Source organism: Amblyomma maculatum, chromosome 8, assembly GCF_055883805.1.
Source record: "Amblyomma maculatum isolate TAMU_Amacu chromosome 8, ASM5588380v1, whole genome shotgun sequence".
Lineage (NCBI taxonomy): Eukaryota > Metazoa > Arthropoda > Arachnida > Ixodida > Ixodidae > Amblyomma > Amblyomma maculatum.
In genome coordinates this window covers 40,737,477-40,755,978 of record NC_139351.1, presented here as the reverse complement: position 1 = coordinate 40,755,978, position 18,502 = coordinate 40,737,477, and the positions used below count along the sequence as shown (strand labels likewise).

Sequence of the window (18,502 nt, the reverse complement as noted above, 5' to 3'; positions counted from 1 at the left end):
AGGAAAAGAAACGTAATTGCTGCGTAATTGTCGTGAGACGAATACAATCTTTCACTGTACGCTTAGTAAGTACTTCAGATCGCCAGTAGTCCGCCAGCGCGGCCCAAGAGACATCGCACGAAAAGCAAAATAATAACTACCTCGATGTTCGTAGGTGGTAGTGGTGAAGAGAAGATTTGCACACTCGACAGCACATCGTGTTTTATGTAAAAATCACAGTAAAATAAGTGTGATTCACGCGGCATATGCGCATGACCGTTACTTTTCCCGACAAAGGCCGCGCATGTCACCGGCCAGCTGTATACTACTTACTATAGGCACCGCAAGTGATTTCACTTCCAATAATTCATTATTTCATATGAAATGAGCGCTCCGACTCGGCAGCTGCTTCTAACTATAGACCAACACCGATCTGTGACGTAAGCACGATGCGGTGGCGCTTCTATCGCCAGCGTGGTCAGACTGGGGGTGAAATATAGGCTTAGCGCCCATAGGAATGCATGGAACCGAACAATTTTAAAGCAGTTTTCTCATTTCACAGGGCACATATGAAGTCGTTATTCGGTACAGAGCAACCATGAACGCCCTGGAATAGATCGTGGAATCGCATCGGGGTGCGAGTTGAGAAGGCCACCCATAGAAATACATGTAAACGCAACTTACCGCAACATTTTGCTCGGTTCAGCAGCGTTGAAGCCTTCTCATTTTTTGGTGAACTTCTTGTACGACGCCCCGACGTCATGTTGCATGACACACTACATTATCTTGCAAGTAATGCAAGTCTAACCACTTGCGGAACCGTTCACAGCACGATGAACTGACCGCGCCCAGTTGCAGACCACCATGCACCACCCGCTGTCGCTAGCAGACGCTCCGGAGCTGGAGGCGACCGCGGTGGGTATCGCCAGCTACGCTGTCGTCTGCTGCAATGCGCGAATCTCGTTCGGTCCATATTGTCGTATGGTGTTTGACAACTGCTTTTTAAATGTAATTATGTCTAGCACGTATCACTGGAGCGACATTTACCCTATGCGGCAGCATATCAGACTGTAAGCAAAACTGCGCGATTCGCTACACCCAGCTTGCCTTTTGGCGGTGTCTGGATTCATAACACAGGTTATTTGGGGAGTTTTAAAAGTAGACCGCCTCCATAATGACGCACCATACTTAATCACAGACTTTTTCAAAGCGCTGGTCAACGCTTAACGACCGGCCACCACTTCTGATGCTCTGCGAAATGAGAAAAATGTTTCGGTAAGCTGTGTTTACATGTATTTCTACGGGTCGCCCTCCCAACCCGCACCCCCAACATGTTTTCCGGTATTTTAAAAATACTTCGCCTCGGTAATGAGATTTCATATTTTGACGATCTGTTCTAGGATGTTCATAGTTGCTTTGTACCGAAAGCTGAACGGCGGGCCTCCAAGAGGATCGAAAGATTACTGATGGATGAAAAAAAAAAAAGACATTTCCTTGTAAGCTTTTTGTTTTTCTCTCAGTTCTCTGAAAATGAAAATATATAAACGCAGAAAGGCGTACTTATAAACATCAGCTTCGGTTGCGTTCCAGCAATGTTTGTTCTAATGTGAAGTTATAACGGCGTCAGAAGTTTCTTGAAGCAGCAGAGAGCTGTGGTTGACTCGAAACAATTTCTCAGCGTGTACTTAGTTGGGGGATTTCGGTCTTGGCTTCGTGTCGTTGCTTCGTACACTTTTTTTTTTTTTTTCGAAGCGAAGCTCCCATTAATCGTCCCCGGAAGTTGGCACGTCTCGTCGACGTCTTTTCCACATTTTTTACTTGGCGTTGCCGCGTCGGTGCGAAGCGCGCGGAAAGAGGAAGGCGGTAAACGCCACTTTGGAGGCGCTGCCGTCGCCGGCTGCTCGCACCTCGGAGGATATCCGTCCTCATCCATAAACGACGGCGGCACTACTGAGCGAGGCAGAAGCAGGTCTTGAGAGGTCTGACGACGACGAAGACGACGTATACGCGTTAATCATCGGTCCCCGGCTAAGACTGTGCGCTGCCGTCTCCACGATTAAAAATGAATGGCCTCTCCTACTCGTGCCTGCCTCGAAGCACTTCCCTTTTTCCCCCATATCCTGAGGCAGGCTAGCTGCCTTGCTCGATGCCTCGATCGAGTTTCCTCGGCTGGTCCTCTCTCCACCCATGATCTTTCTCTCTCGCTCTCGCGTCGTACTTTCTTCGCCGTCTTAGAGTTGTGAGGCGCTTCATCCCGGTACGCAAGTAAACAGCGAGATGGCTCTCGAGAGTGGTGCTCTCAAGTAGTTGGGGCAAGGTGTCGGCGATGTACCGCGAGTACGATCTGACTTGCTGGTATCCCCTTTCTTCTCCTAGCGGGCAGCGCGACAGCACCGTTATTTGACTGCACCTTCGTTTGTATTTAGTTTTGCTTTTTTTTTTCTTCTAGGCAGCCGGAGAGTGATTGCCTTCTTTCTATCAGCCACTCTGCAGTTTGAGGCAGTTTTTGTCGCCAGACTTCAATACTTAACGCTGAAGCCCTATTATTTGCCCAAGGAAAATAGCCCGCAGGGAAGCGGAAGCGGCCAAGTTTGGGATTAATTGGCAGAAAGATAGTGCGGGAAGTAAAAAAAATATAGAGGGTTTCTTAGATGCCTCGATCTTAAGAGGAGAATCGCGAAAGCTTACACTTCCTTTGCTATCATTTTCTCCTTATCGCTTGCCGTCTACCGGCGTTCGTTGCAGTGCATATAATTGGTTTACAGGAAATGAAGGGTGCTGTATCTGTCGCACATTCTCCGGGTAAGTGTGAGTTTGGACGGTGCACCGTCACTCTTGTCGTGTGACATTCCTTGTCACGCGTTCGAGTGTGGCATTGCAGATGGCAGGAATGCTAGACAAGAACACATCTCGCGGAATATAACAGATCTCGCGCACGGGATTTCGTTCCATGAGCCTATAGAAAAGCTTTCGCCTTAAAAAGTGGGCAGGTGCTTGGAAGAAAGTTGTGGGAGAAATATAGGAGAGGCAGTCACGGCCTCACCGCTGACACGTAAATGCGCGTTGCGAGTGTAGGTAAAGCTAAAGGGGCATAAGGCAGTGGAGATCAAGCTATGTTTTACTGCAATAGTAGTGCGCGAATATTCAAAACCGGCCAGTTTTACATAGAGACCATATCTTGGATGCGCCAGAAAACTGGATCACCTAGGATTCTTACACCGGGCTTCGCGATTATTTATTTATTTGTGCAAATAAAGATCATAAATTTTTATCCGCTCTTACCAGGTGTACACTTGAACAGACATAATACGAGGTCTCTCTGCGCAGTTCCCTTTTTCTTTCTTTTTGTGTTTGGCGTTTTGTGCCCATATCACCGCTGCTGCAAAATTAGGCGGCGCAGGCAACTTCGAGTTGAATGGCAGGCAGTTGGCGTCATGAATGTGTTGTAAACTTTTCCGGAAGTCCGGGGGGTCATTACGTTGGTTGAGCCGGCTCTGGGAACGCCATTAATGCTGTCTATTTGTAGTCAGTTTTTGTTTCAATGCGTAAGGGTGTGATTCACGCGGTCTTACCTGCCCATCATTTCCTGCTTTGCCGACTTGCCGAGCTAAGAAAGGGGGGGGGGGGGGAGTGTTGGGAAAGAAGCCACCTGAGCGGAACAGATTTGAAGTCGGGAAGTCGGCCTGCAAAGCAAATTCGGCTCGTAGTAGCTATCGCCGCAGCCCCGCACGTTTTACTGCCGCTATCTAGCGGTGTGCGTTCCATGTGCTCGTCTACGTGAAGTGCCATTCATGAGCAGTGGATACAAACGCACCGCAGTGCCACTGGCCTCTAAATTAAGAGCCTTAAATGTGAGCGGCGACTTCTCTAGTGGAATCGGCGAACCGCCGAAAGTCCTTTAATGTGGATGGACAATAGTGGTTTGAACACTTTTCGCTGAGCGAAACCGCTTCCTCATCTTTGCTCATTGTTGCCTGCTTGTTGCCTTTTGTGCTTCTGAGTTCAGTGTCTTTCTCCTATTGCCCGGCTTGTTAGCTGCAGCTCCTCCGACGGACCGACTTTTCGCTACACGACCTGGGCGTTGTTTTATCTACTGCCCGCCATCCCGATAATTCGCGGGCAGTTTCCCGTTTATTATCCTTTCGGCCGGCGTCTGTTTCTTCGAGAAGACTCCTTTATGGCACCCGCGGACGAGGCCGGAGGAGCGCCTTCCGTTGCACCCGCGGGAGCCGCCCTCGCTGTGGCCTTCTCGGGGCTATACAGATGCATGGTGGTCGACTGCTTGCTTTCCCATCACCGGCTGCTCTCTGATGGAGCACTTGCTGTTTTAGCACCTCCACGGGTCGGCTAACGAGGCTGCTGGCAACGGAGCATTTTTTCCCCAAACCTTTTAGGGCCGCTGTAATAGCTACGTCCGCGCGCTGCCGTCTCCTCCGTCCGCCGGTGCGGTGATCGGCTTTGCTGCACCGCTCCTTCGCAGCAAAGTCTTCATTTGCTACAGCTTTCCCACCTCCGGCGTGGAAGCGTTGCCGTCACGTAAAATGGTGCAGTCGTATTCCTTGTTCTTGCTGTGCTATGACGTAATGCCTTTCATCGCTGAGCCTTCGTGCGCTTCGGCAGGCCTTTTGTTTCGGTCGCTTTTGTTCCTGGATTTTCTTGCCGCTCAGTGGGTCGTCCTTTTTTTATTATTATTTTCTTTTTACCGAGGCGATAAAACCACCGGCGCTAGCTCTCGGTACTGCATCCCTCGGCTATCGTGTATTTTCGTGTATACCTCAGCATCCTCGTTCCACCACTTCAATAGAACGTTTTGGGTAGGCTGGAGAATTAGTCGAAACGAAAAAACGCCAGTTCGGCGGTAATACTTCTTTGTTTTTAATATTTGAGTGCGAGGCGGGGAGGCAGAATGTCGGCATTCGTGATCTCTCTTCACCCATGCCAGATGACGGAACAGAATACATTTCCACATTGGCACTGAAGTTAACGATCATAAGCGCTTTAAAACAGTTTTTGTTTATACAGGTCGTAACGGGGAGGGTCTGAAATGCGACTTTTCCTTGTGCATAATTAAAGAAGGGGAATGTGACAGCCTGATCAGTTTTGTTCGCCGTATGAGCGCCTGAGATGTACGGGCGAATGTTTGCCTAGTATAACGGGCAGGCAGCAGACTATTTTTTTATTTTTTTTTTTTTTTTGCACTTGCCAGCACGACCAACGAAATACCATTCGTTTTTCAAGTCAGCCGGATTTTGAACGGCGGAAAAGTGAATATTTTTTACGTGAATATAATTTCGGGTATACCTGGCGCTGCAGTGTATTTCTATCTGAAAGCTTTTCATGTGATTGTGAGGCTCTATGATCGTAGCCCTCATTTTTCTCGAATAAAAATGTCTGCGGTAGCGCTGCAAATTTTAATGATTACATATAGTATGCCGCCGTCACATCTACTATATTGCCGAGTCACATTTGTTTATCAAGCTTTGGTTCGACTAGTTCCTCGTCTTTGATCTCGATCTCCGTCTTGCTTAATTCTGGTCATGAAAGGAGAGAAAAACGGAACTGACCGGCCTGCAGGTCGATTGGTTTCCGGGCGGAGCTGTAGAGTCACTTCCGTTTGGCCGCAGATGGTTCGTTTGCACCTCGCAACGGCGTCTTCGTTGCTGTCTAGCTCCTTTAACAACGCAAGCGTATTTCGAAAGTTAGAAGCCCGCAAAGGGCAGCCGCAATCGATCCAAAGAAAGCAAGCAAACGGTAAAAGCAATTCGGTCGCGGGAACTTCCAGGTGCTTCCGGAGCAACGAGTAAATTGAGTTGATGTGTAGGCTGACAAACATGTAGTTAAGTGCCTTAATGGTGTCTCTGATGCTTCGGTAATAGTTAAACGTACTTTCTGTGGTGTCCTTAATGTTTTCAGGCGCTAAGAGCGCAGTCACGCACAAGTTCGGCATTTTTTTTTTCTCGCCTGCTGGCGCTCCCTCTCGTCCGCACCCGCAAGCTCAGCAGATCGCTTGTTTCGCTCGCGTCGGCGCATTTTGCTCGTTTTCCGCCACGCGGCGCTCTCGGCCTTACCGCGCTGAAACTGCGGTCCGCGGGTACATGCAACGAACACTCGCTCGTTTCGCTTACCTCGCGCACCAGAACGCCGCTGTATTTCTTGCTTCGTGGACGTCTTGTGATGGAGGCCGTAGCGGCCGTTTTGTTCCCTATGCTCTCGGCTTGTTTGCTTGCTTTGAAGACAGAACGTGTGCGCATGCAATTTTCGACCGTGAGCGCTTGTCGAGAACACGTTAACGAAACAGCAGCCGCCGAGGCGGCAGGGCAGTATAGAACCTTGAGCTTTATTGCCGCGCTGGAAACCCCGAGCTCGAGGTAGGTCCCTGAAGAAATAACTAAGGGCGCTGTCTACGAGAGCACGAGCAAACATAGTTGCCTGGCGGGATCTCGAGCAGCTGTTTCCCTTTTCCTTTTTTTTTTTCCTCCCCATACTGATCGTACCTTGGACGAGAGGACCGTGTAAATTTGCCCGTCGATTTTTCTGTCCCTTTCCTCGGAGCCTGGGGCTATTTTTGCTCCTATGTTCCAGACATTCTACCATGCAGAAATTCTCGTTTCTAGGCAGGGGAGTAGTTTATTTCCTGTTCCTGTTCTCAATTTTCCTCTCGTTATTCGTCGATCTGTTTCTGGATGATTTATTGGACTGTGTTAATCTGGCTTGCTACAGAATGTCTGTTCAATTTCCCGAGTTTTATACCATTAAAACCTCCGCATCCCAGCTCCAATGTGATGACGTATACTACCACCAATTCCAAGCCGTGCTGCGGGATTTAAACGGGTTAGTAGTTGTTGTCAGAATACTAAAATATATTTCGTCCTATAAAAAAAAAAAAAAGAATCAACGTTCACGATGATTGTGTAATTATTGGAGGTTGTCAGTGAAGTATCTATACCCACACCTCGTGAAGGTGTGGGCTACGATGTAACGAGAGTTGCCGAGAAAGAAAAGAAAAAGGATGAGCTGATGAAAACAAAAAACGAAAATAAAAGAGATGAACAGAAAATGATAAAAACACAAAGCATGGGAATACTGCGCCGTTAAATGGCGAATTTTAATTTTTCAACTCTCTCGCTCATTCCATTAACGTTTCGAAGGAGTTTCTTCTACCGATGAACCTGTTTATCAAGCTATTTTTTGCTAGGGAAGGAACAGCACATTACGTTCAGTAGCGAAGCACTGGAAGTAGTAGCGAATATCTCTACTTTGGACAGGTAGTAACCACAGATCAAGACCATGAAATAGAAATAAGAAGGAGATTAATATTGGAAAGGAGCGCATTTGGGACGCACTCGCAGATTATGACTACCAGGTTACCGGTATCGCTCAAGAGGAATGTACGGCCTTTGTCAAAAATTTAGAGCCCAGAGGGTTTTCTTTGAAGCCATATATTATGACTTCTTTAACAATCGTGGAAGCCGCAGCCATTGCAGAGGGTAGGGCGAAAACTCTTCTTACCTCCAGCAAGTTTGGAAACGTGGGAATGCATTACGAACCACATACTATGGCTCAGACTCCCTGGGCTCTAAACCTTTGACAAAGGGTGAACTAACCTATGGGGCTGAAACGTGGAGGCTAACGAAGAGGGTTTTATTTAAGTTGAGGACAACGCAGAGGGCTGTGGAACGAAAAATGTTTGAGGTATATAACGTTAAGAGATAGGAAGCGTGCTGAGTGGGTTAGAGAAATAACTCGAGTTAATGACATTCTAGCGGAAATCAATAAAAACTAGGCATGAGCGGGGTATGTTATGCGAAGAGAGGATAGCCGATGGTCGTTAAGAGTAACAAACATGATTCCAAGGGAAGGAAAGCAGAAAGTTAGGTGTGCGGATGAGGTTAAGAAGTTCGCAGGGGTCAAGTGGATGCGGCTATCACAGAACGGGGTTAATTGGAGGAATATGGTAGAAGCCTTCGAACTGCAGTGTGTATAGTCCAGCTGATGAACTATGAATGATGATGACATATTGAGCACATAATGTGGTAGCACAGCTCGCACAGGATGTAGTGAGCAGGCAGACGCAGTCTACTCATTGCACCTGGTCTAAATTTCGCGCTGTGCCTTTACTGGTTCATCGCGTTGCGGGCCCCTTCTCTCATTGCTGCCTTATTCGAAACCGTTAAATTGCAAGGCGTCTTGCGTTCGCATGTTAGTCAGCAGGTGAAACTTGCTGGTTTGTTTGCGCGATTCTCATAGAGTGTTATGGGAAATTTGTGCCCCAATTCGTTCTCGCCGGTTTCTTGAGAACGGATGTGCATCGAGATGAGCGGTTGAGCTCCACGTTTCTTTTCCAACTCTGCATGCGCTGCCATTTCACGTCGCTTATAATAGTTACATCCGCTACTCTGTTCAGAAGCGGCTGCTTTCGCCGTGGGCCAAGGCTCTTAAACAAGCGCTCACTGGAAATGGTAATGCTTTGGCCGAATGTGGGACGGCAGTGGGCGGCGCCGACACAGGCCCAGTGTCTTTCCAGCGATGTATATACACAAGGGTTTAATCACGCTCTCTCGAGTCAGTGTTCCGGGTTCGAATCCGACCGCAGGCGGCAGCGTTTCGGTGGAGGCGAAACGGAGAAACGTCAGTGTGCTTTGCGATGACAGTGCACGCTAAAGAAACCCAGGTGGTCGAAATTACTCCCTAGCCTTCCACTAGGGCGTCTCTAATATCCTAAGTCGCTTTGGGACATTAAGCCCTAGAAACCAAACCAAACCATACAGTCAGTGTTCAGTCAGAAAAATAAAAATATTTCTGAATCACCTGCACGTCGCCGGTTTCAGCGATAGCGTTCAGACTTCCAAGCAGTTAAGAGTTTTATGTCTTCTTTGTTTAAATTTGGTTATTTTTGATCTTCATATAGAATGGACAGTATAGTAGACAGAATAAAATGGACCACTCTTCCAAATTCAAACGCTTCTGCCTTGTCATCTAATTGAAATAAGCTTGCTGTCCTTACGCGTGCAAAGACAAAAGTAAATATTACAGGCGTATGCAAAAAGCATGCGTTATGCTTTTGTAATTAACGCGTGCGCAGGCTCTGACCGCCAAAGCGCGTTCCATGTTCTGTCCGTGAGTGCACGTTTCGTTGTTGTTTTTTTTTTCGGCGACAATAACCTAGCTCTTATGACAGAATGGTTGCTATCTTTTTGGAGATATATGCGATGGCCCTGGACACTCCAAAGTCACGTATAGTTAATATCACGGCTTGTTTCCTAGTAAGTTCAGTTTATGCGCTGGTTTGCATTCAAACACGAATGGTCGCGCGTAGGGTATTCGTGGAAAGAGGAGGGGCTACTGCCTTAAACGAAGTAACAACGGCTTAGAAACAGGCGAAGGAAGGGGCGGAGGGCAAATTGAGCGCTAAACCAAAAACGTAAGTTGAGTTTCACTCCTTTAAAACTGTGCTGAGCAAATACCTGCATAATCCGAGCAAAAGCAACAAAAATCAACACTGGAACTTAGACACCTGGCGCCAGGCCTGCGTTGAAGGTCAGCACGGGTCTCCTGTCCGTATGCATTCTGTGCTGTTGACTTCCAGCTTTCTCTCTATATTCTCTTTCTTGTCTGAATATCTTTGTGAAACTACAACACGTGTTGCCTGCGGAAAATTATTCGTATCCTCCCCCCCCCCTCCCCCCACTTCCTTATAAACCAACGTTTTGAAAGGAAGTTTATTGTATTATTGAAAAAAAAAGAACATAGCCGAAATAAAGAAGGCGGAAATGACCTCCAATATTACTCAGCATGATGATGGCAGGGATTGACATGCTTGGAACAATAGAGGCTTCTCGGAAGCAATAACTTAGAAATTTTTCACAGTGCTTGTGCAATGGATTAGACTCGACTGTGCCGTGTTGCGTCTACAAACGTTATGTGCGTACATTCCGTGTCAAATATTGTTTAACCAAGTAACTGTTCGGAGTAGGGGATGACAGTCTGTAAGCAGACGGCGCTACGCTAACAGAGGAATCTTGACTCGTTACTTGGGCCCCAGGTAACGATGTGTCGAAGTCGCCTCGAAGTGAAAAACGGCATTACTTTATTTCCAACGACCGTGTCGCCTCACCATTACTCTGTTATCTGCACTTCTGTTGTGACCAACTGTATTTCGTAGCTGCGATGTTTCTTTCAACGATACCGATCTTTCCCGTTTATAATCGATTGTAAGAATATCAGTCGAGCGTACGTTCATCAATTTTCCTTCCCGGCTTAAGACGAACTTCTAACACGAACATCAGCACATTAACTGGGCCTGTGCAATTTTAATTTATCACCGACGAAAAGGCTATTTCCTTCTTTTTCATATACGCGAAGGAATCGGAAAAAAGTTTATATTGATCATGCAGTCCGCTAGCTGCGTGGCCATAACGAGTACAACCATGGAACAATCGGGCTCGCTCGTAGCTAAGGTTTTCAACCAGAAATGACGTCATCGTTACCGTTTTACGCGCTTACCTTGGAACTTTTGTTCAGTTTGCGCTTCTTGTCGGGCAAAACGCGTTGGAAGCGGAGATCTCCAACCGCAGTCTGAGTCCTGTTTGCGCGTCGGACTTGTTGGGTCTTGCATAATCTGCGCCGACCAAGGGAGGAAGGCGCGCTTAACCTTCTATATGGGGACAAGGAAGCGTTATGAACGAGAAAGTTCTCCAGACGCGCCTTTCGCGCGGATGCCGAGAGTTCGCTGCTTCCCGGCTAGAGTGCGCTGTCCCTGTCTCCGAGGAAACGGCCGCCCTCGTTGAGGTTTGCACAAGTCCGGCGCCTTTCGTTATGGGTTGCGGCGGAACGGCCCGCCCTTCTGTCGCGGTGTGGCGCCAGCTGGAATTCCAGCACTTTGACGCGCGCATGCGCGCTCCGCCCGTCTCCCGTTCAGCTTTTGTGCCTTAATTAAATCACCCTGTCCGCCTCAACTTAGACGCTGTCAAGCGGTCCCTCTAGCCCCCTTTTGGAAGCTAGATGTGTAAAGGAGCAGAACTTGAGAGAGTTCCTGGAAGCCGAGCGGCCTCGTTGATATATGTCGGGAGACGAACGAAGCCGGTGGGACTGATTGTTTCCAGGAACGGGGATGTTTGTTCAAGGGTTGGGGATATATTATGACTTGGGAACGTTCGGTACCGAAGGTGGAAAGAGAAAAAAAGAAAAACGGCACGAAGAAGCATAATAAGCAGGAGAATGGTTAACCAGGCCCAGAGTTGGTCTGAGAAGGCCCACATGTTGAGGTTTCACAGGTTCTTACAACCACTGAAGAGCGAACAACACCTTAAGACCCGAAGTAGATGTGACTGTGGTTGCCGTGACTAGGTTTGCTAAAAGTTTTGCGACATCCAGCTTCGTCATGTTTCAGAAACCGTTAAATAAAATAAGTGGGGAAGGGTGTAGGTATGGTATCGTGTGAGAGTGTTTTAAGGAATTGTGCCGCTGCGCACTGGTTTCGAGAAGCGCCATAACGGTTATTTGCAAGTTAATTTGGACCATGTGGTGTATTTGCGAATGCGCCGACACCAAAAAAGGCAAATAAACCATTCGTGTTTAAGCTTGGGATGAGCAGCTTAACGTTACAGTATACTGACCCGCCCCATGGGAGGAAAGAAACCTCATGTGCGCTTATAGTTTCGTTTTCTTTTTTTTTTTTTGCTATCAATGAATGCCATGAGAAATAGAAACAATTGCGTTCATCCCTTTGTTGCCCTCCCTTTTGCCATTGACGCTCCTTTGCACGTGCCTATTCGATTGTGACTTTTGGGTAGAACAGACGGAAGGTTCTTGCTCATTCCTAAGCATTTGTATTTTTTCTGCATTTTGGGCCTTTTGTAGAGCAGCTGCTTCCATAGTAAATAAAATCTGAATTGGAGATGTACCATAGTACTCCGGCTTCCGATTCCCCTTTTCAGGGTCACCGGAGAGATTGTATATAGCGCAATAACCACCCAGGACAGTAAGGGAACTTTCCTGCCAAACGAAACGCAGCCATATAATACCCGTTGAGGTGGCGCATTCGTTACGGCGTTAGACTACTGCACCCAAGGACGCGGGATCGAATGCCGGCCTCGGCGGCAGCTTTTCGATGGAGGCGAAAAGCAAGGCGCCCATGTGCTATACGATGTCAGTGGACGTTAAAGAACCCCAGGTGGTCGAAATTTCCTCCTCCATAACGGCGTCTTTCATAGCCTGAGTTGCTTTGGGACGTTAACGCCCACAAACCAAACCAGTCCAATCCTAAACCATGCATTGAGAGGCCGCAGTTTTCACGAAGAGACTACTCGGCAGTTTTAAATTACTTTTTTGAAGGAATCACAAAACGCTGCATTGTTTGAGCGTTGTTGTGCATGGCTTGTCCGTATCTTGATCCCCTTTGAGCGCCATTAAATGCCCCCTTGGAGCCAGCTGTGCTGTGCATTTCGCGTTCGTATAAACTCCAGTTGGAGCTTATACAAGCGTGCACGAGGCTACAGCTTTCCGAAGAGTGCCGCTCCTACGTGCTTGCAGGCCCGCCATGCACGCAGGTAGAAGCCGTTACCGCGCGCTTCAGGCTGTCACTGCATACGGGGCTAGTGGTGACAGGCAGGATGTCACCTATATAACAAAGGTGGTTTTGTGGCGCTAAGAATGCAGGCTGCACGTTATCTGGTGGTGAGCAAAATGCTTGTAATAATTGGTTCCACTGATGAAAGCAAGCGACTAGCGGTTTACAGGCGACGCCGGCAGACAGCGTCGCGACGGAATCAGTGACGTCACAAAGACGTCAAAGGCCTACGTGGGCGCTTTCATGCTCTTGTGTGATGACCTGACTAGCATAGTGTGTCCGGTCAGACACCAACTTGGTGGTGCCCGGTTTGCGAAGCCAACCAACCTGGTGTGTTGTGGAAGGTATTCGAGGCAGGTGGCGCGCTTTCCGAATTTCCGCGAGATGAGTGGCGCAAAAAAAGAGCTGTGTAATCTATAAACGTTGCGCAAAGGTGCAATGGTTCTGGGACAGAACAGGGTGAGCGTTGGAGAAGAGTGCAGGGTGTGACGCCAGCGTGACGTTATCAGAGTAAGTCGGATGTATTGCAGCGCGCCCTCGTGTCGGTGCTCACGTCTCATTGTTCTCCCACAGGGCTCTACGTAATTAGCGGGATGGAATTTCAAGGCTCCGCTTCCTCTTTTTACCCTGGTTCCATTTAGCCGGAGCCTCTTTCCTGCCCTTTACGCGTGATTTTGCAGCGGCAACGCTTCGTAAGCAAACTGTCACCGGCAGAAACGGACGGTCCTCTGGCCGTCCGCGTGGCTCTTCGGCATTGTTAGCGTCGGGGACATCCAGTGATTAGGCCAGCCATTCAGGCGCCGTTGAAAGCGCCGATGGTTTGGAGTCGAGAGAATCGTTGCTGCACTCTTTTGATATCTGTTTGAATACCGCTCACGGCTTCACGCCTCGGGGCGATTTTTGCTGTTTCTTTTACACGATGCTAAGTGAGCTTTAAGAGCCTGGATAATCTATGAAGTTAGCATTGTATCGATAGGTAAATCTATTTCATGAACACTTGACACGTGATAAGAATGTGAAATAATTGAAACGCTGGAATTTATGGCAAAAAACAAACCCTATGGGGCATAGTATTTGGCAATGCCTCAGGGGATTTCCAAGAGTATCGGTGTTTCCTAGTAAAACATCTTAGTTACGTGAAAACATCAACAGGTGACATGCTTTGTAGTGTCGAATGTTCAAAGCTACGGGTACCGCTACGTAGTAAACAGGCGCACAGTCAACTGCATTCACACTCCCAGTGAGTGAGCCTGTGATGCTTCGTATACATGTCCACACCATGTGAATTAATGTGGCGGGTTGTGAGCAGTGTTTGCAACTAGATGCAATAAGATTTGGGAAAATTTTGCTATATAGCTATGGGTTTGGAAAGGTTCATGTTTGTAATTTGCGTCAGTGGACGGCCTCGCGCCGGGATAGTTCCCGGTCTGCAGGGGGGTATAGACACCGTTCGAGCCGATAATGCTGGAGGATGTCCGTGTATGTAACAAGGCGTGAATGAGTGCCTTGGGGAGTGTCAGAGGAAGCGGCAGGGTGAGGAGGGTGCTTCTCCCAGTAGCTGAGTTCTCGGGCTAGAGCATGCGCCTGTGCGTTCCCGCTGAGCGCCTCATGAGCTGGGGTCCATACGAGAAGACGAGGTGTAGACGGTAAGGGGAGAGATCGGAGGATAGTGTGTGCCTGTCGGGATATACGACCTGCATCGAAGTTACGAATTGCCTGTTGGGAATCGCTAACGACTACTTTGGTGGAGGGGTCGGTCAGAGCTAACGCGATGCCAACCTCTTCTGCGGTGGTAACAGTTGCGGCGTTGATAACGCTGCAGGCGTTGTGCCAGTTTCGGTGCGGTGCCAATGCAACCGCAACCATAGCGAGGCGACGGGGGTTGTGGGAGGCATCTGTGTATGTAACGTCGGGGCGACCGGTAAAACGTTTGTGGAGTTGCTGGGTTCGGTCGGCTCTGCGCTCTGTATGATACTCTGGATGCATGCATAGGAGGCCGCAGAGTCGCAAGGGATCCCTGCTGACCTTCTCCAAGCAGTGCAACCAGTCTTTCGGCTGGTTCCCCTTCTTTGGGAATAAATAGAGAGTTTATCATCATCATCATCATCATCATCATCATCATCCTGTGATGCTTCGTTCTTGGTTTCGATGTGTGCTTTGTTTTGTGATAGGTTAGACTGATGATCCCCCCCTAAAGTCAAGAACGTCAGAATCGGGCTTGGAATCATTGTTTTGTTCCTGTGCTTACTTTGCTCATCAGCCCAATCTTCGGTTCCGTGCGGAAAAGTTGACATTAATGGACTCCTATAGAAAAATCACGTTTGCCTCTTTGCACACAGCGTACAGTTTGCTTACGGGCAATGTGCCGCTTCTTCAGAGAAATCTACGTAAACTACCTAGGCCTCCTTTATTATTATTTGTTTTTACTGAACAGCTTTGTGCAACCTAAATGAGCTTATTAATGGTTGCGAGCACGGGCGCTTTTTTCCGGAACTGATTATCTTCGATTGCATGTGCACTAAGGTAGGAACGACGCGGATTGGCAAGCATTCAATGCATAATTAATCGGCTGGAACTGGAGCAACTCTACCGAGCCTTTCTTTGCAACAGTTTACAAGAGTGCCTTCTGCGATAAGAGGAGGTATACCCTCATTGCCGCTTCATGCCTTATGCAGCCGTTGCTCTGTTTCTGAATCAGCCATGTGCCGCGGCACGCTTATAGTTGCCGAAGGTACGGTTTCCTAAAGGAGCGAAACTAGGTGCCCTAATTAGTCGCAGGTTTGAGAATTGATCGCAGTTTCTATTTTGATGTCTCTATCTCCCTTGCTCCGATGCTGTTTACGGGAAACGAGACCGAGTATTCTGATCAGCATGTGGTAAACATTGATTGGAATCTTGAAATCACTATACAAAGTATTTGGTTTTATGCCTAGACAATCGGTGTATTCTTTGCGTTTCTTGCTTAGTTATTTGATGCATTTTTATTTTGACCTTTTTTTGTACAGACAATGTTGAAGTGATTTTTTTTTTATTTTGCTTTTGCTATGTGATTCTAATTTGGCGTTTTGTTCTTTTCTCGACCCCTCCATTCCCCCTTACCTTACCCCATCTACGCACTATTTCTCGTTCAATAATACGCAAAACTCCCCCTGCACCCTTTTTAACTTACTGTCGACACCATGCTATTCAATGAATGTTTCTGGCACGCTTTGTCGAACTCATGCACTACGCGGTGTCTTGGTCGCGTCACCAATCACTTCCGTAATCACCGTAATCATTTACTTCACTCTATTTATTTATCGTTGCACCTGCTCCTTCCTGTATATGCTTTGTTGTTGCTGTTATTGTTGCTGCTTTGCTACCCCTACGTCTTTGACATTTTGTGCAACAACCCTGTGTTTATCTCAATTTTACTGCTGCTCTCACTTGCTAAACGCTGGTGACACCGTGATTATCGCCTTCGACTTTTCACCAAACCGCACTGTGCGCTTATACCTTGGCGGCACTGCTTTGCACTCTCATTATTATTATTTTACACTTGTGTTTATTTGGTCCCCGTTCGAAATTACCCTGCCCCGCTTGCTATGAACACAAAACCCTTTTCCTTCCCCCTCCTTCCCCCTTCCCCTACCCTGTCCGGATTCCACCATTATCGAAACCTGCCCCGATTCGGTTCTGCTTGGTTCCGGTTTCTCTAGAAGAGGGCACCTCACCACCCATCCGTATGTAGTTTTTTTTTCTTATGTTTTTACCACCGATCTGCCTTCAGTTCGTTGCTTTCTTTTAGTATATTCGCCTTATTATTTTGGGCGCGTTGCCATACTGTCAGCCTCTGGGTTTCTACTGGTCTCAGTCACTGTTCGCGTTGTGCCTTGAGCGTGTTTTTTTTTTATTTGTTTTAGTGTACACATTCTACAAGTTGAGAGGGAATAATGTTTATCGATCTGTACACCCGTGCGTTTACGAAATGTCGATGTAGCAGGTGGTAGGAATGGTTAGTCATTGGCTAAGACAGATGAGTGCCTACCCAGTCAGCACAAAACATTGGCCCGCGCTTTCGATTACGTTGCCAATGTACTGGCCCTATCTTGGGCCAGACGTGACCAACGTACTTTTAATACTTGGCACATGATTTGTGCTGACTAGGTACGAGCCTAATGGGGTTGGTGATTGGTGTAAGCTTTCTCGATCGCTGTAGGATCTCGTTAACCTATAAAAAGAGTTTACCGCAAACTGACTCTAATAACACGACGCAGGTAATACGTGGTTGCCTTAACCCGTTGTAGGTAATGTGTTCGACAGTGAGAAACCACTGTCGAAATCGTGGTTGAACTTGAGCTCCGTGTAAACCAGTGCGGGTCTATATAGGGCTCGAAATCGAGGAGTAACTGACACGCGACCGCTGACAAGTGCGTCCTCGCCTGCTGAACGATTCTCTGTGTGGGTGGTGCTCTGTAACTTTAGATCTACAGGCGTCTTACCTTTTGTTGTACCATCTGATGTGCAATCGTATACTGTGATGGGAGAGTGTTGCGCATGTTTCAGACGCCCTTTCCTGGCTTGCAGGTCAGAGCCTAGGCTATGGCTTCGTGAACTACGTCCGTCCGGAGGACGCCGAGAAAGCAATCAACACGCTGAACGGACTGCGATTACAGAACAAGACCATAAAGGTGAGTCGTCGGCATTTCGAGCCCTTTCTGCTGGATAGTGAAGATCACTTGGGGGTTATTGTCCGTCTTTGTGTGTTCCTTAGGTAAAAAATAGAGCTGCGCTGTTTTCGCGTTCTGTTAGACACTGCTGGACAAACTAGTCAAGCAAAAAAGAAAATAAATAGAGGGTCTCTTGGATGTCCTTTAAGAGGAGAATGGCGAAAGCCTATCCTTCCTCTCCTATCATTTGCCTGTCATTGTTTGCCTTTTAATGGCGTTGCAGTGTTACGTGCAATTTTAATTAGTTTTGCAGGAAAGGGAAGGCACTGTATCTGTTACGCTTTCTCCGCTCCTGTCGCTCCTGTCGCGTGGCTTTCCTTGGAACGCGTTCAGGTGTGGGATTGCAGATGGCAGGAACAGCTAGATAAGATGAGACTTCTTGTTGCTTGCTTCGAATTTGGCGGCTGGTGACGTCACTTCTCTGTCGACAAATCAGGTGCGCTGCTCGCATGGAGAGCGTTTGTCGACGACAGTATTAGCCATTAAAGGCTTTCCCTTAACGAATGCATCATTTCGGGGCTCTTCGTAAAAACGGGTATTCAGCTTACCAATTTTTTTTTAAATTTCGATTTCTACCTTACAACACAGTTTTGGTTGGCTGCTTATTATTAAAATCGTATAAACTTGATTTTTAATGAGAAAAAATAATAGCGTACAAACTACGAACATTTTAGGTGCACAATACCCGCGGAAATGCTGTGCACCTCCTTCTTTCTCACTCTTTCATCCCAGGAAGATTCCATTTCTGCTGCATGTGTGAAAGATGAAGAACCGGGAACAGCGGCTTAAGTGGCGCATATTTTGTCTTCAAAATGAATATCAGAGACGACCGTGAATTTGTATAAGGGACAGTTCGAAATCGAATGACAGCTCAAGCTTGGCTCAATGGAACCTGTTTAAAATCAGTCACCATTGATGTTTGGCATATGCCCAGGTGTGTGCAGTTTGCCTTGCGTGAAATGCGAAGTAATAGCCAGTGAACTCACTGTTTAAAGAAAGCTTTTCTTTGTGCCACAGAACTAAATTAACGCAGTTTTATTTTTTCAAGGTAAAGGGGAACCTTTACTAATGTGAAAACGATTGCAACATAGTGGTAGTGGCGATCGGCAAGTGATTATTCTTTTGGCTTGTATTCGAAAAGCAATCCCAGCGCCGCGTCCGTCGACATTGTTTGGTAAATAATTCTTGTCGCGAAATGCCCTTGTAGTCCCAACTATGCATAGGCACCTACATAGCCTTTGTAGAC

General features: G+C 47.5%; 1 protein-coding gene across 2 annotated transcripts in view; it reads left to right on the top strand.

The window, feature by feature from the left end:
- Nucleotides 1-18,502, top strand: part of fne (ELAV like RNA binding protein found in neurons) — a 173,923-nt gene that overhangs the window by 124,228 nt on the left and 31,193 nt on the right. Inside the window, exons 3-4 of one of the 2 annotated variants that reach the window (XM_084576232.1) lie at nucleotides 16,249-16,269; nucleotides 17,114-17,217. In XM_084576232.1, the coding sequence (XP_084432358.1) occupies nucleotides 16,249-16,269; nucleotides 17,114-17,217 (125 nt within the window). Of the gene's footprint in view, nucleotides 1-16,245; nucleotides 16,270-17,113; nucleotides 17,218-18,502 lie in introns of both variants that reach the window. The other variant, XM_084576231.1, reaches the window with a different exon arrangement.